The following is a 24,855-nucleotide window of genomic DNA, read 5'->3' as shown; positions in this document are numbered from 1 at the left end:
AATTTCTTTGCAGAAATGTAGAAGGTATACTACTCTTGGTCTTGGATGTCATCTTGGGGTTTTTATTGAATTTCGCCCTTTGGACCAATGTCACAGGCAATTACTCATTTGAAATTCTAGTGGATGGTAATCATGGCTGAGTGTTTGGATTTAATCATGATTTTGCTAGCTGTTCGGCAGCAATGATATAGATCACTAGAGCACACTCAGATTTCTTCCCGCTTCAGTTATTCTACCCCATAACCTCATGTCCTTTCCCATGAACTTAGTGAATTGTTGGGACCTTTTCAAAGGAATGATGGTAGGTGACTTAAGAGAGCATATCTGGATGACCTTTCTAATGTTATGATAATTTGAAAATTTGATGCAATTATCAAAAATGTATACATTTCTTCCTATTGTTTGATGTGATTCTTTTATTTTTTTCTCATTTATAATGCTTTCGTGCTCAGGAAGTTGAGGTAGGTTTTTGATTTTTCAACTGTATGTAGACATAGCATCAAAGTAGTTGCCAAATAAAATGTAAATTTCATTCTAAATCTGAAATCTCAGTAGTAAATATTTGTTTTAGTTCAGTGAACCAGTACCACACACATTTATTTTTCATTGGTATATCCAAGGGATGCAATTTATCAAATGCATATAAACAGTCCATTTGCTGCTTTATCTTTTCTCATTAGTTACAGTACAAGTATGATTGTCAGTTATTATCTGTGTTTTACTGGTGGGTTACTTATTGAAAGAGCAGAGCAACTGACATTGTTATTTCCTGAATCATTTTGTCTAAGACCTGCAGGACTTTAAACCAAATGTCAGACCAATTTATCAAAGAATTGCTCTATTCAGGGCGAAGGTGATTTAGAATGTGTGTATAAACATACACCCACCTGTACTTACACACGCCAGTAATAGTTATGAGAATTTCACAGGGATATAGAGATATTAATAAAACTGGTATTGCTTACTTATATTTGATGTGATTTAGCAAGGATTTACTGTGTGCTGTTGAGTGATACCTTAGGGGATGTGCAGGTGAGTAAGACCCATCCCTGCTCAGAAGCGGCCTAGGTCCATGTGTGTGGGGGGGGTGGGGGGTGGGGGTGGCTGATTTGTGCACACAGAAATGTATTAATGCAGACAACTCCCAGGCCCTGTTGTACAGGGTTCTCATGAGTGGTAGGTTTGAATGGAAGGCTGAGAAGCCTCAAGTCACTGCCCAAGCTGGGTCACTTCATTCAGAAGGATTCTCACTGAGGCTCCTCACCAGAGATGGGGAGGAGACAAACAGTAAATTATTTGCCCAGAGATGTGAATGAAAACAGCTCAGAGGCAGGGTAGTTGTGTTTGACGCTAGCTCCTTTCTTAATAAATGGAGTGTTTTGTACCCTATAATAGTTTGATTAGCAGAGATTTCCACTGCACACAAAATTACAGGCAAATGTCACATTATATAACAGATGCATTTACATAATGGTCTGGAAATCTCACTTTTCTGGTGACTTCTATTATCATTTTGGGGACATTTCTCCCACCCACCAACCAGACCTTCTTCCTATTCCCCCCAGTCAAGTAGTGTGAAGATAAATGGAACCAGTTTGCACTGAATCCTCTTGAGAGCAGTTTGTCTACAGTCCCTTCATTGATCTCTTTCTAAAGGTTGCAGTTTTGGTAAAGTGGAGTCTGCCTCCATCTGGGATCTACAGACTCAGTTCTGATCCACTTAGCGTTGCAGGGAAGTGCTTCTCCATTTTGTGTGTATCTGCAATCGGCCCACAGACAACTCCAAAGTGACTGCCTGCCCTCCTTTTAATTTGCTTCCTTCGGTTTATGTCTCTATTGCTCCCTCCTGGTCAAGACAAATGAGGCTCCCATTTATTTTCTAGGCTGGTAATTTGTATTAATATTATCTCAGGTAATCATCAGATGAAACGGCAGGGTTCAAACAGCTTAGCTAAAATATGTATGAAGGAGAAATGATCTGTTTCATGAGAACTAAATGTGTTTGATCTGTAGCATCTGAAGCTGTAGTATGTAATAAATTACATTATCATCTTTATAATTGGGTGCCAAGGCAATTGGGTTTTCATTTGGTTCTGCCACCCCATCTTTTCCTCAGAGTCAGCTTTGACATTCCTTGGAGATTAAATAGGTACCTCTTGAAAGGCAAATCCCTGGGGAATATTTGAGCTAAATTGCATCAGTCATTTTGGGGCTATGGTATAGTAAAAGAAAATTCAGGTTCTTATTCAAAATGGGCTGGAACCATAGGCTCTGTAGTTGGCTATGATCATCCGTGATGAAGAGACTTAATCACCCAAATTATAGCAAGAATATTTTGTCATTTCATGTTAAGCAGACTTAATTATTTCATTGGAAGATGCATTATAGAGTGGAATGCTCTTGGCATATTTATGTGTATGAAAAACATGTAGTAATATATAATAACAAATATATCTTTAATAATATATAATATATAAAATGTGTATATATGTATATGTAAAACATTTTCTTTTTCATTGATGCTTATCAGAACAGAATATCTCTAAAGCATTAATAGTTAAATTCCTTTGCGCCAGCCATCGAGTGCCAATAATTTCACAGGTTTCAATACTATGTTAGTGGAATATTTAATAAGTGAGATAAATGGAGAAATATAGTTTTATCTTTGTTGATCAGCTGTAGAAAATAAAACAGTAACTGGAGTCTTATTTGCTACCAGTCTCTGTTTCTTCCTCTCCCACTAATACCAGCCCTCCTCCTTCATCCTGGACATGTATGGTTTGTCACTTTCTTGCCATGATCTTTATGGTGACTTTTTAAAAATTAATTAATTAATTTATTTATTTATTATTTTGAGACAGAGTCTTGCTCCGTCTCATCCAGGCTGGAGTGCAATGGTGCGATCTTGGCTCACTGCAGCCTCTGCTTCCCGGGTTCAAGTGACTCTCCTGTCTCAGCCTCTCGGGTAGCTGGGACTACAGGCATGTGCCACCACACCTAGCTAATTTTTTAGTAGAGATATGGTTTCACCATGTTGGCCAGGCTGGTCACAAACTCCTGACGTCAGGTGATCCACCCACCTCAGCCTCCCAAAGTGCTGGGATTACAGGTGTGAGCCACTGCGCCTGGCCATGTCAACTTTTCAAGAGAGTTCCTGCTGCCTTGGAATACTATGTGATTCTAGACCTAAGTCAATATGCTTAAGTTTGGGCCTCTGTTTACATTTATAGGGTCTTTCAGGTTTTAACAATCCCTAAAAAAGGGTTGAATAATATTCATTTATGAAATGCTATAGTGAAATGGAATCAGTCTTTCCTCATATGGGTTAGTTAGAATTTACAGCAAGACTGTTCTCTGTCCTGTCCAGAAGATGCCTGACATAATTATATTCTTCAGTGTAACCCATAAAATACACATGTAGTAACACTGCCATTCTTCATTCCTCAACCTGTGGAATGCATTAATGATAGCTATTGAACTTAATAAATGACTTTATTTAGATATTTGGGTTTATGTCTTAAAAATTAACTGTTGCTGGGCTCCTTGCAAGTCTTTAAAAAAGCTTTATCATTAGATGATAAAATTGCCACTCAAGAGGCTAACTTAGATCGATAGGCCTTGCCTGACAAGTTTGATCTATCCAATATGTCTTTCACCACAGTTTGAATTTTAACAAGCCATAACTTTATTGGGCCAGAGAGAAGGTCAGAGGCAAGGGCTGTTAATGTCCTGCACTTTGTCAGCTTCAGGGCTTAAGTGTGGGGCCCACACAGCTCTGGGGTCGTGCTGGGGCAGACATACTACTTCCCAGGGTAGAAGTGATAGAATTATTGACAGCATAGCAAGTCATGGGGTCTGATCATTTCAGGACAATGTAAAATAGATACAATATGTTTTTATTTAGAGAGAAAATAAGATTTTTTTTTTAAAAGCCTGGCTCTGCCACCTGAGTCTTAGGCCCTGGTGAAATGCCCAGCCTTGGTATTGGTAGGGTATTGGTTCAGGACCACTGACAGCTATCCTTATGTCCTTTGAGCACCCCAATTGTTAAGTGGGTCTCAGGGATAAACAAGTTTTCAGGAGATGAAGCTCTAGAGGAGCCATTCTTTTCTCTTTTGTCTTTTATCTTTGGCTTTCTCCACTTGAGTTTGGACTGTGCCTCACCAGAATTCTCCCAGACACAGAGTGACTTAATTGATGCAGCCCAGCCTGCTTGTACTCACCATGTGTGGAAGCCCTTGAACCTAGCTAGGACAGTGTGCAGGAGTGATCACGTATGCTCCAGCACTTATTCCCTGACATAGACTGCAGCAGTAGCTGCTAAGAGACCCCTCCCCCATGCTCAGTGACCATCCCCCCAAGTGGGCTCTGGTGCCTAGAGTCCTTCACATGTGTTCATGATCTTGGCCCCTGATGTGAGGTTTCCTCTCTCAGCTGCAGCCAAAGCAGTGACACACAAGGTTTTATCAGCTCTGGCTCATTGGTTTTTGCTTTGGCGGTCCACTTTCCTGAGGCAGGGCAAAAGCAATCAGATGCAGAGAATCATTTTTCTTCCCTGCTTGGCCTGGCTGGGCAAGGGGTTGTTTGAAGGACTCATTTTGCATAATGAGTTTTCACTCAAGGTGTACTTTCACATTTTGGCAGCAATTAGGCAGTATTGTCACATTTGCAATGGGTTTTAAATATCCTAATGCAGATAGCTACTTTTGGAGGCCTTATACTTAAAACTGTGATTTTTCCCCAAGAAATATGTAAAAATGGTAATTATAGTTAACCTGAAAAAGTGGCAAGGTCCAGAAGAATGCTTCAAATTCCATCCAAGTTATAAAGTATGTTGAAATCATTAGGGAATATCCAGTTCTTGAGACTTGCTCAAACCTTTCTTTGACATCAAAGAGAATGTGACCTGTGAAATTAAAGTTAAAGGAACTTGTCTTTGGTTCCAGCCCTTCCCTGTTGGATACACAGCCTGAGCTTCCAAGGGCTTTATCTATTAGAACAGCATGTTCAGGTAGAAAATATCTCACAAGATTCCATATTGCCATTATACGTGATGCCGTCCTCTGTATGTGGAGAGAGCATCGATAAACCACAGTTGGAAGGATGAACAGTTTGATCCTTTTTTTCTCCACTGGTGAGAATGAGTTCATCTTGGGTTATCTCTTCTGCCCTTGAGAATAGCAGAAAATATTGGTAACATGGTTGTCTAAGGCTAAGAACACTTTGGTCATCAAACCTAGAAATTGGGTGCTAAATTTCCTATCTACTATCCAACTTTTAACTTAAAATCATTTAACAGTGGCTGCCGAGTTTCTGACAGCACAATTCCAAAAGTTTGGGATTGTATTTAAACTTATAAATAGGGAAAGATATTGCAGAGAGATTGTTTTAAATTTCCTCAGTGGTATTTCATGGTAAAGAGCTCAAAGACTCCCTAACTAGATTGGTGAGAAGGCCAGTTATTCTATAAAATTAAAGCAAGCCAGAGCAAAGTGGGCAATTCTTTGAAACTAAAAATAATTTAGTGCTGAATCCTCTGGATCCAGAGGAAGCTGTTTATTTCCTAATGCTTTGGAAGATGGAATCACTGGCCAAGAAACAATATGTTCTGAGTTTACTCTAAAGCTAGTTTCCTAAAATCTATTTAAGGGCTTAGGTGAACTCAACAAGGATATAATAAAGCTACGTAATTGAATGACACTGAGGCTGATAAAATTCACAGGAGATCGTGTCAGAGATAAACTGCATCAGAACACAGCATGGACAATAATTTAAACTAATTGTGCACTTTGATGTAAATTAGCTTTTCCAGAAGAGATATTGAGGCTTCATTTTGGACAGCTTTCTGAAACTGCAGCATGCAGACTGCCTGCCAAAAACACATATAGCAAAGCAATTGAATATTAACTACAAAGGGACAAATCCTTAAAGACGCTATGGGAATAATGTGCATGGGTGACACCTCTTCAACTTGCAAGCTGTTCAGTTTTGCTGATACAGTGGGTGTGCCAGGAAACAATGGGGTCAAAGAGTGCTGATGGGGAGAATAAAAGGAGTACACGGTGGCTGTTAGGAAGGAAAGGGTTATTAGGAGTGGGGAAGAAGTTAACATAGCTATGAAGAATTGAGTGATTGAGATCCTTGCAATTTTAAAGTAATGAATTGCCTATCCTCAGAGCATAAATTGATGCAACCCAAATGCAAGAAAGACATGGTTATGAAGAGACCAGATTGGCCAGCCTTTGTTTTTTCATCTTTCCATACCCAGAACAAATGATATTAAGCTAAATGTACGCCTTTGGTTAATTCTAATATTTGGAAGGCTGTCTCTTTTTAGGTTTTGTGAGTATTGAAAAACTGGAACTGTGCACCACAAGATGCATGTCTCTATGTAAAGAAATGTTGACAGTTGAATTATCAGCTGTTACAAACATAGAGGCTTAATCATAACTGAGAGCAGCAAGGCATCACCTACAGTATAATTGATAGCAAATACACCTTGCACTTAGAAGGTGTCTGGGTTTATATGTCAAACTAAGAAGAGCAGCGCTGTTTCCATACTGGGCTGAAATGTTTTTACTCTTCCCAGTATTTAATACATACAGTTTGAAAGACAGGAATTTGAAAAGGAAATTGATATTTTTTTATTACACATTAATGCCTGTTTTGGGAAAAATTTCTAAGCTTTCAGTGTTTTCCTTTGTGTTTTGGGAGGTAAAAAGGAAGGCAGGTTTTTATGCAGTTATGTGAGAAGCTTTTTGAACTCTGACCTTTGTTTTCTATTTTTTCCTTATATAGGATGATTATTTCAGAAACTGGAATCCCAACAAGCCCTTTGACCAAGGTAATGGATGCAATATTTCTTGCTGTATACTCTGTGGTAAATGTGGTTTCATTTTTCCTTCCTTGCACGCTGAGTTAATGTTTCCACAAGGGCCAGCTAGCGGTGTTACTTTATTGACTTTGGGGACTGAATTGACTGGGGTGATAGAAATTATTTTATCAAATTGGTTATTTGTCTGAGGTTATATCTAGGGCTGATTTAAACAATTTCTTTTAATTGACTTGACCAATATAATCATTGATTGGTTTTGTTTTGAAAAAAGTGAAATTTGATTATCAAATTAACATGGTGAATTGTGGGGCTGAATGCAGCGCTTTCATTCATGGAACAGACTATGCCTGGAGATGCTTCCCTAATTCACATGAGCCATAAAAATGAAACTTTCTTTCTAGAAAAAGGTTAATCCTGGGAGACTTTCAAGGGTACTGCGATTTTATTTGTTAAATAACTTCATCATGGTTTCTAAATAGAAGCCTGTTTCAGAGTTAGCTTGGTGACTACTAGGGTTTAAGCATGGCCCACAGAAGGCTTTCTCCACCCCCATTCCCCCAGCAAGCATCAAACCAGTCTCTCATGATAGCTGTTGTAAATCACTAACAGTGTCCTCCTGTGAGTTATTTAACACACAATGAGGACCTGCCACGAATCACATCCCTTCCCCCGTTGTTCCATGTGTGGTGCTGTTGAAAATGATGGTAGATTGCACTTCATGTGTTCGTATGCAATTAATGCCAAAACACAATGAAACGGTATTACCTACTACATCTCAAAGCGTTCATGCTTCTGAGAATCAGCTTCAGTTCTGTAATGTGAGTATTCGATGTGATCATGATGGCCAACTTGATACGAAGAAATTGAGGGAGGCATTGACATGTGTCATGGAGGAAGGTGCTTCTTTCTGCCGTCTGCTTTGTCAGTTTAATGGGTCACTACCTCTGGACTCTGGTTTTCTCATAAGCAAAAATAGTATTAAAATTTCCATATATACATTTATCATATGCTTTGAAGTAGTGTAACATTTTTTTCATTCATGCACGCTAGCATTCTCAAACATTTATTGAGCTTTCACTGTATGCACAAGCACCAAGCCAGGTACTGGGGATAGAGCAAAAATGCTGTGGTGCCTACCCTACAGGAGCTCAGAGTGGGGAGTAGGGAAATGAATCAGTCAACAATTGTGGTGGGATCTGTTAATGGCTGTGATGCAGGTGTGTTCAGGGAAGCATGTGAATCTACAGATGGAGAACTGTGTATGTTTGTGTAAAGGGCAAGGTGTCCAGCAAAACATTCCTTTGGAGGCTCTATCTGGACTATACACGTCTTAGCAGCCTTAGAGTGGTAACGGAATTGTTCCTTTACAATCCTAACAATGACTGAATCATCACAATGATTCACTCAAAAGCATACAAAGGCATTTGTAATTTAGTTTAGAAATGTTTTATTAAAAGTGATCAAAAAGTTTAAAACTTTTTAATAGGATAAAACTTTATGAAGAATACTGGTAGTTAAAGAGCAACAAATTCCCTGTCTGTGCCTGATAAACAAGCCCTTCTGCAAACAACCCTACCAGGCTTTTGCCTGCAAAGGTAACTCAGCTGACAGTCGCTGTGAACTGATTCTTTTTAGCTAAGAACTAGAAATAGGTTCTTGTGCTATAAGGATCAAATGTTGCCTAAATAACTGTCAAAATTACTCTTTGCCAAAGCTTGCAAATGAATACACTCTCCCGAGGGAAGACATTTTTACTTTTACTAATGCACATTGGAGAAAGAATACATCAAGGTAGGTGTCATTTGCCACTCGGGATATAAATGATAGCTTCCCTTGGTTTGGGAGTTAACACAGAAATTTTGAGAACCACAAAATCACCGTCTTTAAACCTGAGTAGGTAAACAGTTCAAACAAGGATTTTTCTCTCCTAGGATTGATGGCAGCTATATCCAGCAGAGCCCCATCCTGTTCTCTTTTTCTAGCTCTGCAGGCTTGAAAACTGGGTCTGCTCAGATTAACCCTCCCAGAAAACCTTATGACTTTATGGGATATAATTAAGGACCTTAGCTGAGTATCCCCACTTTGTACCTCAGGGGTAGCTGCCATTGGCTATTTATATACAGAACCATGAGGAGCACAGGCAGAGCTGAGAATAGCCTTCACTTAAAATATCAGCCCCAGCAGATGTCATCAATTACATTGTGTGCGGCTCAATAAAAATGAGAGGTTACTCTATCAGCGCTGACACCACTTGGTGAAATATAAACCACAGGCATGGAAGATGTAGAGCATTTCATCTTCCAGAAAATAGGAGAATTACTGAACTCCAGTGGAAGATGACAGCCAAAGAGAGGAGTCATTTCCTCTTCTGAGCTGAAAAAAGAATCAAACATAATTAAAATGGGTTTGTGGTTGGGGGAAAGTTTTAGTTTGTAGAAATAGAACTTGTTGAAGAGTGTCTTCAGAGTTTCAGATGACAAATATGGTTTAGGATGGGGATGGAAGGGGCTTCATGATGGAGGTGGGTGTGGAGTAGGCTTGGAATGTAGAGGGAGACGAGGAGAAGGAAGGCCCAGCATAGAGAATTCTGGTAATAGTGTAGTCAGAAAGGTGGATTTGAAATGGGTTGAGGGGACATTCCATACCAATCTGCCAAATTTGAACCTTGTTTTCTTGGCAGTGGGGTGCCATAGAAAGTCTTTGAGCAGGCGAGTGACACAATGAGGGCAGTATTTTAGAGAATTTGGTTTGGTGACTCAACAGCTATAATTAGGAACCCAAAAACATACTTGCTAAATGATGTCACTCCTCTAGGACTCTTGGGTAACTTCTTCATGGCATCGTTAATTGCCTTGGAGCCCTGGACTCTGGCTGTCACCAGTGGTCAGACTTATCAATTCAGCTCTCCAGCTTGACCTCTGAAATGCCCATGCAGCTTCTGATTGTCGTGTTGGTGTGGTGAATAGTTAGAAGACTCAAAGTATTCAAGAAATAGTTACTTAGCTGTAATTGCTGTCTCTGCTTAAAGATATTTACTGAACTTTGAACAACAGGGCTTCATGGAGCGAGTGCTATCATCACATAATTGACTCTAAGGCAGTTAGAAGAAAACTATCTCACCTGGTGCTCTCCAATGATGAGACTCAGAATGTCTTTAACTTGTTATCTTTAAGTGAATCTTCAATGTTTCTGTCAGTGGAGTATAATGGCCATCAACTTCAGACTTTTCTAAGAATTCTTCCTGAGATTAGGGTAAAGTGGCATAAGTAGTATATCCTTTTGTCTTGTAATGATTTAATGCCAAATCTCCTCACAGAAAGGACAGACAGGAGTTCAGAATTGAAGGCAATGATTAACTCAGGTGAGAAATTTCCCTTGTGAAGTCCATAAAGAAAGACACCATGCAGACAGAGTTGGACAGGCTGCACAGTTTGAGAGAGCCATGGGCCAATGCAAATGGCTTTCTTATCTTGCATAGTCAGGAGAAATGAAGACCCCTGGATGGACCTTCAGAGGGCTGGCTGAGGCTGCAGAGCTCTGGGGTGATTCCAGAGCTTTTGGTTGCCTCTGCCACTTTGCCCTGCCAGCACCTTCCCTTAACTGGCCCCTGACAAACTCAGGAGCGCATATGAGGTTAGTACTTCTCAGTGGGAATCTGGGTCAGCAAGATGCTTCCCCGAGAAAACCATTGATGGTCAAATAAGGGACACACATGTACCCTCATCTCTTGGAGATTCACATGCTCATTATCAACTTAAAAACTCTGAGGTGTCTTTCCGTAAAGAAGCCCATTTAACCTATCATTTTCCAAATTTGCCTGTGACCATATTTTCAATTTTTTTCCACTACACACCTATCAGATACTCAGAGGAGGTAATGTATTTGGCATGATACACTTTGGTAAGTGCAGTCTGGGGTCTTAGGGTTTGGAGTCAGATTCTCCAAGTTTAGAATTTGACTCTGTCAGTTACTAGCTGTGTGATCCTGGGCAAGTAGCTTAATTTCTCTGATTCTAAATCTTCCTATCTGGAAATGGCAATAATGATAAGTACTTTCAATAATAGCCCTGAGAAGATGAAGTGAGTTAATATGCCTGGCATATAGGAAGTGCTTGACAAGTGATCAGCAAGTCATTGATTGTTTTCATTCTCTTCCTATTTAGCAGCCTCTCCTAGTGGCTTTCTTCCCATTCCACTCTGGTTTTATTCCCTTCTCCTTTTGTTCCTTCCTGGTGGCCTTCCAAGTTGTGATGCTCTGAAGCTCTTGGAGCTAAACTGACACTGGCTTGTCTTAACTAGTGGTGGGTCATCGTACTGGTATACTCCAGATCCCCATTATTGGAGCTGAAGAAGTTCAGGCTCTTAATGTGTTCATTCCTTCCTTCATTCCTTAAGCGGTTACCAAATGCCTGATGTTTAAATGCACTGAACTGGATAATAGGGACAACACTAAGGAAGACCGCTCTTGGGGGACACTCCCGGTTATCAGTCCTCAGAGACATCCATCCAAGGTCCTATTGGGGGTAGGGAAGTGAGGAGAGTTGGTCTGGGTAACAGGGAAATCCTTAATATGTCAAGTGTTTATACAGGTGACAGGTCAGTTTTAGTTGAGGTGATGTTTTTTGCTATGCCTTGGCCTTATGCAGTCTGTGCCTTTGGTGTGTGGACCAGGCTCCCTGATGCTGTACAACCAACACTTGCTGGTAACAGTTACCTTCAATGCAAATAATAAAGGTGTTGTCACAAAGATTGTCTCTTTTGCCTTTAAGTGAGATGGCTTGATGAGGGTCTGGAGGGGAATGAAAGATAGAATTTATTGAACCACAAAGCTGTTGTAAAAATAAAATAAAGGTAATGCTTTGGGGATTCATTGAATAGGGGGTGAACATACAGCAAAGTGAATTCTAAGAAGGTCTTTCAAAGCTGCCTGACTAGTTCTTTTAGAAGAAGAAAATGGAAACTTATTTTTAGTAATTTTGCTGAACAAAAGGATTTTTTGTGCACTGGAAGGTTTGGAAGGTAATTTATGTATATAACCACCATACTATTTTAGAAAAAAATTCTGATTACGTGAAGATGTCTCAAAGTGATGGAACACTAACAGGTTCTCTGCTGGAGCCACAGGGTGCACTCAGGAAAGAACCCTCCCCCCCAATTTATTTGGCTATGAAGTTCCACTTGAGGAGACAAGCCACTGTAGGACTAATGGCTGGAGAGATTTAGCATGGGACTTTCCTGAGACAAGTGGGTTCCTTTAAAGTGGAATCAATGAACATTTCAGATAAAGTGTATAGACATTGGTTTTAAAGATGATGCTTTTTATTCTGGAGTGAATACTAATCATTCTTCCAGAGCAGACTGGCTGTAGATAAACCTCAGATGTTGCTGGTGATCTTCAAAGCAGCATGTGAACTTGTAGAAATTGATCTCCAGATAAAAATAAAACTCACAGAGTCAGGGGCCCCTTTCACTCATGCTGTTCTCGTGAATAGGAGAAAAGAAAGACCTCACCCTTTGACTTCCAGTCTATTATACCAAGATCCTGACAAACTCAAATCCTGACCAAAGCCCTGAGCTATTTTGAGGCAAAAATTCTAAAACTCAAAAGGAAGGAGTTCTTCTCGTGTTCCAGCTGTGTTTCTGGAACCGCAGCCCAATGGATTATCACAGCATTTGTGTTTTGCCAAGGTCTTAAAGGGTGCCTGGGGAGTCAAGATTGCTTATTTCTAAAAATCTTCTATAGAAGGGGAGTTTTCCTTCTCTAGATTAATCTGAAAATTTACATAATAGGCTTAATAGAAATCTTAACTCCCCATAGCTTTCTTCTTAATGTGGAGTTTAGCCTCACCCCAAAAGAAGCTCTGATTAGCATTTATAGGGCCTTGAAAGTTTTTCAGTTTTTTAAAGAATTTTTTCACCTTATCTGATCCCTGGAGCTGTGGATTTTCAGAGGCAGCTGGCCTCGTTTGTGGGAAGCATCTTAATACTTTTCTCCTGGCTCGCTCATGTTTGGTCTGGTTGGTTTCTCCCTCTCACCTTTGCCTTTTGCACATAATTAGGAATACGCTTTCCCCGACAGCAACTACTCGTCTTATTCACATTAACCTACTCTCTGCCCCAGACACGCACAATCGGCTCCAGCCTAATTAGCCTGTTCCCACTGCCATCTTTTCTTCTGTTTCTTGATTGTGACAATAAGATAGTCCTATTTAAAAAAAATTTTGGAGTATTGATTTTTAAACATTCTAATTCAGTACTCCAGGGAAGAAACAGAAAGCTATTAATTCAAATATTAGTGTGCTCCTATTTTAACTCAGTCTCTCTGCCTCGATGTTTGATCAAATTGAATATTTTCTCTTTTGTCTTTGTCTGCCTTTGTCTGTTTGCTTATTTTAGAGAATAAAATATCAGCTACAAAATTTGAATCTCATGGGTGCCCCTTCTTCTTTCCCATTTTCTTTTTTCTAAAGGTGACCATATCATTGATTTGCTTTTCTGTTCATGTCCTTATGTTTTTATGTCATGTATATGTATACAGGCAATGTTACATTATATGTTTTGCAATAGAAATTAATGTTTCCCTCTCTAATCTGTTTATTCCACTTAACATTGCTTTTGAGGTACCTTTTTTGGTAGTTGTAGATCTAATGAATTCTTGTATATTGTGCTATTCTATTGTATTAATATATCACAATTAATTCAATTATTCCCCCACTGATGGATGTTTCTCTTGACTCCATCTGTTTTGCTGTTGGGGCTGCTTTTTCTTAGTATTTTTAAATGTAAAATGCTTGGCCTGAAGAGTGTGGGATGCCAGGAGGAGGGCTGAGGTGGGACATGGCTCTGCCACTGTTAAAATGTGCAACTTTGGGCAAATCACATGTCCTTTCTGGACTTTAGTTCACCCATCTCTGAAATAAAGAGGGTGGATGAGATAGTTGCTGAAGTCCTTGGGAGCTATGGTAGTTAAGTTCAGGCAGAATAGTTTTCCATATATGTTTTCTCATAAAGGAAAAATGAAAAATTTGAAGCATGATGCTCTTATTTCAAAGGTTACAGTTTAGCTAATGAGTTATGAATATACTGTAACTGAAATAAAACCAATGGAATTAAATGGGCCTTTTAACCATCAGGGGTGGAGAGGGCTCAGAATAAAAAGCAAAAAAGGCCAAAGAAGTCTTTTCTTACAGAATCCTATGGGACACTGTGAGTTGTGGAGGAAAGAGCAAGAGTTGAAAGCGCTCAAATCAAATCTTGCCTCTCCCATAAGCTCATTGTATACATTTGAATCATTTGACTTATCTAGGCTTTGTTTTCTTTTTTTTTTTTTTTTTTACTTTAATGTGCCTTTACTTTTCATCTGTTTTCAGTGTTTTTTTTATTATTATTATACTTTAAGTTCTGGGGTACATGTGCAGAATGTGCAGGTTTGTTACATGGGTATACATGTGCCATGATGGTTTGCTGCAACCATCAACCCATCATCTACATTAGGTATTTCTCCTAATGCTACCCCTCCCCTAGTTCCCCATCCCCCAACAGGCCCCAGTATGTGATGCTCCCTTCCCTGTGTTCATATGTTCTCATTGTTCAACTCCCACTTATGAGTGAGAACATGCAGTGTTTGGTTTTCTGTTCTTGTGTTAGTTTGCTGAGAATGATGGTTTCCAGCTTCATCCATGTCCCTGCAAAGGACATGAACTCATCCTTTTTTATGGCTGTATAGTATTCCATGGTGTATATGTGCCACATTTTCTTTTTTTTTTTCTTTTATTATTATTATTATTATTATTATTATACTTTAGGTTTTATGGTACATGTGTCCAATGTGCAGGTAAGTTACATATGTAGACATGTGCCATGCTGGTGCGCTGCACCCACCAACTTGTCATCTAGCATTAGGTATATCTCCCAATGCTATCCCTCCCCCCTCCCCCCAACCCACAACAGTCCCCGAAGTGTGATGTTCCCCTTCCTGTGTCCATGTGTTCTCATTGTTCAATTCCCACCTATGAGTGAGAATATGCGGTGTTTGGTTTTTTGTTCTTGCGATAGTTTACTGAGAATGATGATTTCCAATTTCATCCATGTCCCTACAAAGGACATGAACTCATCATTTTTTATGGCTGCATAGTATTCCATGGTGTATATGTGCCACATTTTCTTAATCCAGTCTATCATTGTTGGACATTTGGGTTGGTTCCAAGTCTTTGCTATTGTGAATAATGCGGCAATAAACATACGTGTGCATGTGTCTTTATAGCAGCATGATTTATAGTCCTTTGGGTATATACCCAGTAATGGGATGGCTGGGTCAAATGGAATTTCTAGTTCTAGATCCCTGAGGAATCGCCACACTGACTTCCACAAGGGTTGAACTAGTTTACAGTCCCACCAACAGTGTAAAAGTGTTCCTATTTCTCCACATCCTCTCCAGCACCTGTTGTTTCCTGACTTTTTAATGATTGCCATTCTAACTGGTGTGAGATGGTATCTCATTGTGGTTTTGATTTGCATTTCTCTGATGGCCAGTGATGGTGAGCATTTTTTCATGTGTTTTTTGGCTGCATAAATGTCTTCTTTTGAGAAGTGTCTGTTCATGTCCTTCGCCCACTTTTTGATGGGGTTGTTTGTTTTTTTCTTGTAAATTTGTTGGAGTTCATTGTAGATTCTGGATATTAGCCCTTTGTCAGATGAGTAGGTTGCGAAAATTTTCTCCCATTTTGTAGGTTGCCTGTTCACTCTGATGGTAGTTTCCTTTGCTGTGCAGAAGCTCTTTAGTTTAATTAGATCCCATTTGTCAATTTTGGCTTTTGTTGCCATTGCTTTTGGTGTTTTAGACATGAAGTCCTTGCCCATGCCTATGTCCTGAATGGTATTGCCTAGGTTTTCTTCTAGGGTTTTTATGGTTTTAGGTCTAACATTTAAGTCTTTAATCCATCTTGAATTGATTTTTGTATAAGGTGTAAGGAAGGGATCCAGTTTCAGCTTTCTACATATGGCTAGCCAGTTTTCCCAGCACCATTTATTAAATAGGGAATCCTTTCCCCATTTCTTGTTTTTCTCAGGTTTGTCAAAGATCAGATGGTTGTAGATATGTGGCATTATTTTTGGCGGCTCTGTTCTGTTCCATTGATCTATATCTCTGTTTTGGTACCAGTACCATGCTGTTTTGGTTACTGTAGCCTTGTAGTATAGTTTGAAGTCAGGTAGCGTGATGCCTCCAGCTTTGTTCTTTTGGCTTAGGATTGACTTGGCGATGTGGGCTCTTTTTTGGTTCCATATGAACTTTAAAGTAGTTTTTTCCAATTCTGTGAAGAAAGTCATTGGTAGCTTGATGGGGATGGCATTGAATCTGTAAATTACCTTGGGAAGGATGGCCATTTTCATGATATTGATTCTTCCTACCCATGAGCATGGAATGTTCTTCCATTTGTTTGTATCCTCTATTATTTCATTGAGCAGTGGTTTGTAGTTCTCCTTGAAGAGGTCTTTCACATCCCTTGTAAGTTGGATTCCTAGGTATTTTATTCTCTTTGTAGCAATTGTGAATGGGAGTTCACTCATGATTTGGCTCTCTGTTTGTCTGTTATTGATGTATAAGAATGCTTGTGATTTTTGCACATTGATTTTGTATCCTGAGACTTTGCTGAAGTTGCTTATCACCTTAAGGAGATTTTGGGCTGAGACAATGGGGTTTTCTAGATATACTATCATGTCATCTGCAAACAGGGACAATTTGACTTCCTCTTTTCCTAATTGAATACCCTTGATTTCCTTCTTCTGCCTAATTGCCCTGGCCAGAACTTCCAACACTATGTTGAATAGAAGTGGCGAGAGAGGGCATCCCTGTCTTGTGCCAGTTTTCAAAGGGAATGCTTCCAGTTTTTGCCCATTCAGTATGATATTGGCTGTGGGTTTGTCATAAATAGCTCTTATTATTTTGAGATACGTCCCATCAATTCCTAATTTATTGAGCGTTTTTAGCATGAAGCATTGTTGAATTTTGTCAAAGGCCTTTTCTGCATCTATTGAGATAATCATGTGGTTTTTGTCTTTGGTTCTGTTTATATGCTGGATTACATTTATTGATTTGCGTATATTGAACCAGCCTTGCATCCCAGGGATGAAGCCCACTTGATCATGGTGGATAAGCTTTTTGATGTGCTGCTGGATTCTGTTTGCCAGTATTTTATTGAGGATTTTTGCATCAATGTTCATCAAGGATATTGGTCTAAAATTCTCTTTTTTTGTTGTGTCTCTGCCAGGCTTTGGTATCAGGATGATGCTGGCCTCATCAAATGAGTTAGGGAGGATTCCCTCTTTTTCTATTGATTGGAATAGTTTCAGAAGGAATGGTACTGGCTCCTCCTTGTACCTCTGGTAGAATTCGGCTGTGAACCCATCTGGTCCTGGACTTTTTTTGGTTGGTAAGCTATTGATTATTGCCACAATTTCAGCTCCTGTTATTGGTCTATTCAGAGATTCAACTTCTTCTTGGTTTAGTCTTGGGAGGGTGTATGTGTTGAGGAATTTATCCATTTCTTCTAGATTTTCTAGTTTATTTGCATAGAGGTGTTTGTAATATTCTCTGATGGTAGTTTGTATTTCTGTGGGATCGGTGGTGATATCCCCTTTACCATTTTTTATTGCATCTATTTGATTCTTCTCTCTTTTTTTCTTTATTAATCTTGCTAGCGGTCTATCAATTTTGTTGATCCTTTCAAAAAACCAGCTCCTGGATTCATTGATTTTTTGAAGGGTTTTTTGTGTCTCTATTTCCTTCAGTTCTGCTCTGATTTTAGTTATTTCTTGCCTTCTGCTAGCTTTTGAATGTGTTTGCTCTTGCTTTTCTAGTTCTTTTAATTGTGATGTTAGGGTGTCAATTTTGGATCTTTCCTGCTTTCTCTTGTGGGCATTTAGTGCTATAAATTTCCCTCTACACACTGCTTTGAATGCATTCCAGAGATTCTGGTATGTTGTGTCTTGGCTCTCGTTGGTTTCAAAGAACATCTTTATTTCTGCCTTCATTTTGTTATGTACCCAGTAGTCATTCAGGAGCAGGTTGTTCAGTTTCCACGTAGTTGAGCGGTTTTGAGTGAGATTCTTAATCCTGAGTTCTAGCTTGATTGCACTGTGATCTGAGAGACAGTTTGTTACAATTTCTGTTCTTTTACATTTATTGAGGAGAGCTTTACTTCCAAGGATATGGTCAATTTTGGAATAGGTGTGGTGTGGTGCTGAAAAAAATGTATATTCTGTTGATTTGGGGTGGAGAGTTCTGTAGATGTCTATTAGGTCCGCTTGGTGCAGAGCTGAGTTCAATTCCTGGGTATCCTTGTTGACTTTCTGTCTCGTTGATCTGTCTAATGTTGACAGTGGGGTGTTAAAGTCTCCCATTATTAATGTGTGGGAGTCTAAGTCTCTTTGTAGGTCACTCAGGACTTGCTTTATGAATCTGGGTGCTCCTGTATTGGGTGCATATATATTTAGGATAGTTAGCTCTTCTTGTTGAATTAATCCCTTTACCATTATGTAATGGCCTTCTTTGTCTCTTTTGATCTTTGTTGGTTTAAAGTCTGTTTTATCAGAGACTAGGATTGCAACCCCTGCCTTTTTTTGTTTTCCATTTGCTTGGTAGATCTTCCTCCATCCTTTTATTTTGAGCCTATGTGTGTCTCTGCATGTGAGATGGGTTTCCTGAATACAGCACACTGATGGGTCTTGAGTCTTTATCCAATTTGCCAGTCTGTGTCTTTTAATTGGAGCATTTAGTCCATTTACACTTAAAGTTAATATTGTTATGTGTGAATTTGATCCTGTCATTATGATGTTAGCTGGATATTTTGCTCGTTAGTTGATGCAGTCTCTTCCTAGTCTCAATGGTCTTTACATTTTGGTATGATTTTGCAGTGGCTGGTACCGGTTGTGCCTTTCCATGTTTAGCGCTTCCTTCAAGAGCTCTTTTAGGGCAGGCCTGGTGGTGACAAAATCTCTCAGCATTTGCTTGTCTGTAAAGTATTTTATTTCTCCTTCACTTATGAAGCTTAGTTTGGCAGGATATGAAATTCTGGGTTGAAAATTCTTTTCTTTAAGAATGTTGAATATTGGCCCCCACTCTCTTCTGGCTTGTAGGGTTTCTGCCGAGAGATCCGCTGTTAGTCTGATGGGCTTCCCTTTGATGGTAACCCGTCCTTTCTCTCTGGCTGCCCTTAACATTTTTTCCTTCATTTCAACTTTGGTGAATCTGACAATTATGTGTCTTGGAGTTGCTCTTCTCGAGGAGTATCTTTGTGGCGTTCTCTGTATTTCCTGAATCTGAATGTTGGCCTGCCTTGCTAGATTGGGGAAGTTCTCCTGGATAATATCCTGCAGAGTGTTTTCCAACTTGTTTCCATTCTCCCCATCACTTTCAGGTACACCAATCAGACGTAGATTTGGTCTTTTCACATAGTCCCACATTTCTTGGAGGCTTTGCTCATTTCTTTTTATTCTTTTTTCTCTAAACTTCCCTTCTCACTTCATTTCATTCATTTCATCTTCCAGGGCTGATACCCTTTCTTCCATTTGATCGCATCGGCTCCTGAGGCTTCTGCATTCTTCACGTAGTTCTCGAGCCTTGGTTTTCAGCTCCATCAGCTCCTTTAAGCACTTCTCTGTATTGGTTATTCTAGTTATACATTCTTCTAAATTTTTTTCAAAGTTTTCAACTTCTTTGCCTTTGGTTTGAATATCCTCCCGTAGCTCGGAGTAATTTGATCGTCTGAAGCCTTCTTCTCTCAGCTCGTCAAAGTCATTCTCCGTCCAGCTTTGTTCCGTTGCTGGTGAGGAACTGCGTTCCTTTGGAGGAGGAGAGGTACTCTGCTTTTTAGAGTTTCCAGTTTTTCTGCTCTGTTTTTTCCCCATCTTTGTGGTTTTATCTACTTTTGGTCTTTGATGATGGTGACGTACAGATGGGTTTTTGGTGTGGATGTCCTTTCTGTTAGTTTTCCTTCTAACAGACAGGACCCTCAGCTGCAGGTCTGTTGGAGTACCTGGCCGGCCATGTGAGGTGTCAGTCTGCCCCTGCTGGGGGGTGCCTCCCAGTTAGGCTGCTCGGGGGTCAGGGGTGAGGGACCCACTTGAGGAGACAGTCAGCCCGTTCTCAGATCTCCAGCTGCGTGCTGGGAGAACCACTGCTCTCCTCAAAGCTGTCAGACAGGGACATTTAAGTCTGCAGAGGTTACTGCTGTCTTTTTGTTTGTCTGTGCCCTGCCCCCAGAGGTGGAGCCTACAGAGGCAGGCAGGCCTCCTTGAGCTGTGGTGGGCTCCAGGCAGTTCAAGCTTCCAGGCTGCTTTGTTTACCTAAGTGAGCCTGGGCAATGGCGGGCGCCCCTCCCCCAGCCTCGCTGCCGACTTGCTGTTTGATCTCAGACTGCTGTGCTAGCAATCAGCGAGACTCCGTGGGCGTAGGACCCTCTGAGCCAGGTGCGGGCTATACTCTCCTGGGGCACCGTTTCCTAAGCCTGTCGGAAAAGCACAGTATTCGGGTGGGAGTGGCCCGATTTTCCAGGTGCCATGTGTCACCCCTGGAAGGGGAACTCCCTGACCCCTTGCGCTTCCCGAGTGAGGCAATGCCTTGCCCCTGCTTCGGCTGGCGCACGGTGCACTCACCCACTGACCTGCGCCCACTGTCTGGCACTCCCTAGTGAGATGAACACGGTACCTCAGATGGAAATGCAGAAATCACCCGTCTTCTGCGTGGCTCGCGCTGGGAGCTGTAGACCGGAGCTGTTCCTATTCGGCCATCTTGGCTCCTCCCAGCGCCACATTTTCTTTATCCAGTCTATCATTAATGAGCATTTGGGTTGGTTCCACGTCTTTGCTATTGTGAACGGTGTCGCAGTAAACATATGTGTGCATGTGTCTTTATAGTAGAATGATTTATAAGCCTTTGTTTTCTTATCTGTAGAATGGGTCTAATCACAGCTGTCTTGTAGGCCATTTGTGGAGAGGGCATGTTTGCAAAGGGCCAAGGAGTGGGTATGTGGTATGTTCTCTACAAAGAGCGTTTCTTCCTGCTCAGTCAGTTCTGCCAGGAACTATGTAGGTTCCTTTTCCTCACTGAGTGCTGGGATCGGCTATGAGTTTGTGTTCTGGCTTCACCCTGACTTCACAAAGAGCTCTCAGGACTCTGTGCCCCTAGAACCAAGGAGCAAAAGCCATTCTGGGTTGTGCTCCACCCTTTGGAGGGAATCGTAGTGAATGATGAAGGGTGGTAAAATTCTCCCTGCAATTATGGGGCACTGCAGCTTTCTAATACTGTGTTTAAGAGGTTCTTTCAGCACGAATGAATCCATTTTAAAGACATGTTTATTACCTTTCCCCAAACTCATAAAATGTGGTGTTAGTTGTATAAAAGGGGGAAAAAAAACCTTCCTGTTAATCCACCTGCTAGAACAACAGTCCCTGAATTAATTATATTGTACTTGTTGAGTCTTAATGAACCAGCCTTGGTTTGGGAAAATTCTCAATAGGGAAAAAAATGTCAGCTGAATTTTAAAATCAATCAGTAATGCTCTTAAATTTTTCTCATTTGAGAAGGTAGAATGGATTATTGCATTTTCCCAATCAGGAAATGGCTGCTTGGAGAAAAACCTGCAGGCGTCACCTGCATCCTCTACAACTTTCAGGCCTGAGATGGGGGTTTTGTTTTGTTAAGCTCCTCAATTGTACTGTGTAGCAATTAACTGCTGGAAACCTATTAAATGTTCATTCTGCCTCAGAAACCATGCCTGATGAAAGGCAATGTGGTATAGTGGAAAGGCCCTGGGGATTTGCACTCTTAGAGAATGGGTTCATTTTCTAGCTCTTCCCTCTAATAGCTGTGTATACCTAAGTGGGTGCCTCAGTTTTCTTATCTGTAACATAGAAATTATGACATCTATTACACATGTGGCATGAGGGATAAAACTCCTGATTCAATCTCAGAATGCACGTGAGAAAGGCAAGAAAGCTTTGGCAGGAGATAGAGTACTGCTGTCTTCTTCTGGTGTTTCATATTGGGAAGGATCTTAGTGGTTTTAGGTGTCTCTGCCTATTCCACCAGAGTGTGAGCTCATTGATCAGTTAATCATTGAATGAAGAACTCACAGACTTGGTGAGGACTGTGGAGGGGAGTGTGACAGTGCTCTCCTCAGGGGGCTTGTGGTCTACAGAGCCAAGAGACACACACAAAATAAAATCACTCAAAGGATGTGTTTGAGGTGCCCTGACAGAAGCTGGCAGAGTTGGGGCTCAGGCCAGGGATTAGCCCTTCCTGGTTGAAGGTCAGGAAAAGGATCCTAGAAGAGGTGACCTGGGGGCCTTTCTGAAGATGGGCAGGTGTTTGGAGGTAGAGAGGAAGGGGAGCATCTGGTGGGGAGAAATGTTTTCTGACAGCTGATCGCTCAGTGCTGCAGAGGTGAAATCTGATCATGCTTTAGTCCTTTGCGGCTTCTGTTCTAACACCATAGACCGGGTGGCCTACAAACAGTAGAAATTTATTTCTTACAGTTCTGGAGGCCAGAAGTTGGAGATGAGGTGCCAGCATAGCTGGGTGCTGGTGAGGGCCCTCTTCCAGGCTGTGGATGGACATCTTCTTGTGTCCTCATGTTGGGGGAAAGAGAACTTGAGAACTCTCTGGGGTTCCTTTGATAATGGCACTAATCACATCCAAGAGGATTCACCCTCATGACCTAATCACCACCCAAAGGCCCTACCTCTAATGCCACCACATTGGAGAAAGGATTTCAACACTTAAATTTTGGGGGGACACAAACATTCAGTTCAGTGCAGATAGGATGCTTCTTTTAAAAATACTTTTGTTAAGAGATATGAAGGAAATGTCAATCATTACTTTAGTAGGCTGTTTCACTTTTTCCCTTTGTCTCTCAAGTCTCATTCTGCTGGGCACCTTGAAACACCCAGAGCAGGATTGTAGATAGCAAGATGGGCGTGATGCAGTAACACTGGGAGTGGTGGGACTGGGACAAACTGACACCCATGCCACCGGCAGAGAGCAGCCCTGACCCAACTCTAGCTGACGATGGTTATGAGGGCTTGGGTCAGCATTGTAAGGACTACGGATTGCTCAAAAGCAGCTGGAAATGAACATTTGTTTTTGTGTGTGAAACTTAATTCTTCAGTGCTGGAAAATCAATTATTAAAAAAATACAGCAAGAGGGTAAATGTGCCTTTGGGCTGTTTGTAGCTTCTCTTCTTGTCTTTAGCTTGTGGCACGCGTGCACTGGAGGTTGATGTGTCCTTGGGGTCCCTCTGACTTGGTGCAGCTGCGTAGCCCTTGGGGTGGAGGCAGTGCCTCGCACAGTTGGGGACAGACTGCCTGAGCAGAAGTTGTCTTTGTTGGGACTGTGCTCAGAGACCACAGGAGGCCAGCAGTGGTTTGAATGTGTTCCCCCCACAAGCATGTGTTGGAAACATAATCCCCAATGCAATAGTGTTGAGAGGTGGGGCGTAGGGGAGCTGTTTAGGTCATGAGGGCTTCACCCTCACGAATGGAGCCATGCCTATCTATTGTAAAAGGACTTGAGGCTGCGAGTCTGACCTCTTGCCCTCTGTCACCATGTGATGCCTGCCCCCATGTACTGAGACAACAAGAAGGCCCTCACCAGATGCAGTCCCTTGATCTTGGACTTCTCAGACTCCAGAACCATAAGCCAAATAAATTTCTGTTTGTTATAAATTACCCAGTCTATGATACTCTATTATAGCAGCACACAACGGACCAGTACAAGGCCTAAAGCCACTTGTAATAAGCATAAGAGCCTGAATTGCTATTTCTATGTGGCCTCCATCACCTGGAGATGGAGTGGTTTATCCTTTAAAAGAGGGAAACACAGCCCATGCCCTCATACATGCACACATGCACAAGTCTCATACTCAAAAATCCATACAGAATATGGTGCCACCATGATTTAGAAACATATGCCAATTCCCAAAGAACAAAAGTGGAACCCATGTGATCTCAACAGTGATGGTGTGAGGTGCTGAGTTTCCTTGCTGCCAGGAGGGTGTGGGTAATTCCATGGGCACTGGCAGCCTGGCCAGGAGGAACTGCTTAGCAGAGGATGGATGCTGTGTACAGTAGATGGCCCTGCACTACTCGTCTTCTTCTTTGCCTCCAAAATTCATGGTAGAAAGGGCTAGAGAAGGTGGAAAATGTCAGTTGCAGTCATTGCCAAGGCAAGACAATCCCTAATTAGGTGAAAAATGATCCTCCGAGCCCACTGGAGCCACTGTGACATTCAGGTCCTAAATTTGCCCGGGGTTGTGCCACTCTCAGGCCCTTGCCCTGAACTCCACTCTAGCTCCCCCTTTCCCTTCCTAACTTCAATATATGGTGATCAATGCACTTGAGTTCTCCTCCTGCCTTCACTTCACGTCCATGAATGCTCACTTTCCCTGCAGGAACTTACTTGAACTATCACTCTGTGGTCCTTGGATCTGTAACAAAATACATGATAACCCGATATGTCTTTTTTTGTTTTTGTCTTTGCCTCATTCACCAGAAAACAACTTATAGGCATATATAAGTGTCAAGTGATAACACGAATAGATGAAAACATTTGAGTATAAGAAAAAACATTTGAGTATAAGTAAATTAAAGGCATAGCAAAGCCATGCTATGTATGCTGTTACTCCATCACATGCCCAGTAAGTTTCTGTATACTTCTGTAACTGGGCTCAGAGCTTCCTAACAAAGTAGAGAAGGACACACAGAGCACTATGTTCCCATGATGTGTAAACAAGGCAGGTGTTCAGGAGAAATACAGGTATTCATAGTAGTGAGACCAGAGATGCTTTCCTCCTGTGGGTTCTCAGAAGGGGGTTTATCAGGGTGGCCAGTGTTCCCGCCAGTATCTGGCAGTGAATACCCTAGTAAGCTTTTATGATTACTTCATCCAAGATCTTTCATTATACAATGATGCTTAGTGCCAAAGTACAGTTCTATAAGTCAACTCAATAATTCAGAGTGCACTG

The 24,855-nt window shown here is 41.1% G+C and overlaps 1 protein-coding gene across 1 annotated transcript in view; it reads left to right on the top strand.

Moving 5' to 3' along the window:
* Positions 1-24,855, top strand: part of SPOCK1 (SPARC (osteonectin), cwcv and kazal like domains proteoglycan 1) — a 535,952-nt gene that overhangs the window by 231,821 nt on the left and 279,276 nt on the right. Inside the window, exon 3 of the mRNA XM_024247208.3 lies at positions 6,799-6,844. Coding sequence (XP_024102976.1) covers positions 6,799-6,844 — 46 coding nt within the window. The remainder of the gene's footprint in view (positions 1-6,798; positions 6,845-24,855) is intronic.

The sequence above is a fragment of the Pongo abelii genome, chromosome 4 (genome assembly GCF_028885655.2).
Source record: "Pongo abelii isolate AG06213 chromosome 4, NHGRI_mPonAbe1-v2.0_pri, whole genome shotgun sequence".
NCBI classification, from domain to species: Eukaryota; Metazoa; Chordata; class Mammalia; order Primates; family Hominidae; genus Pongo; species Pongo abelii.
This window is presented reverse-complemented; position numbering and strand designations above follow the sequence as displayed.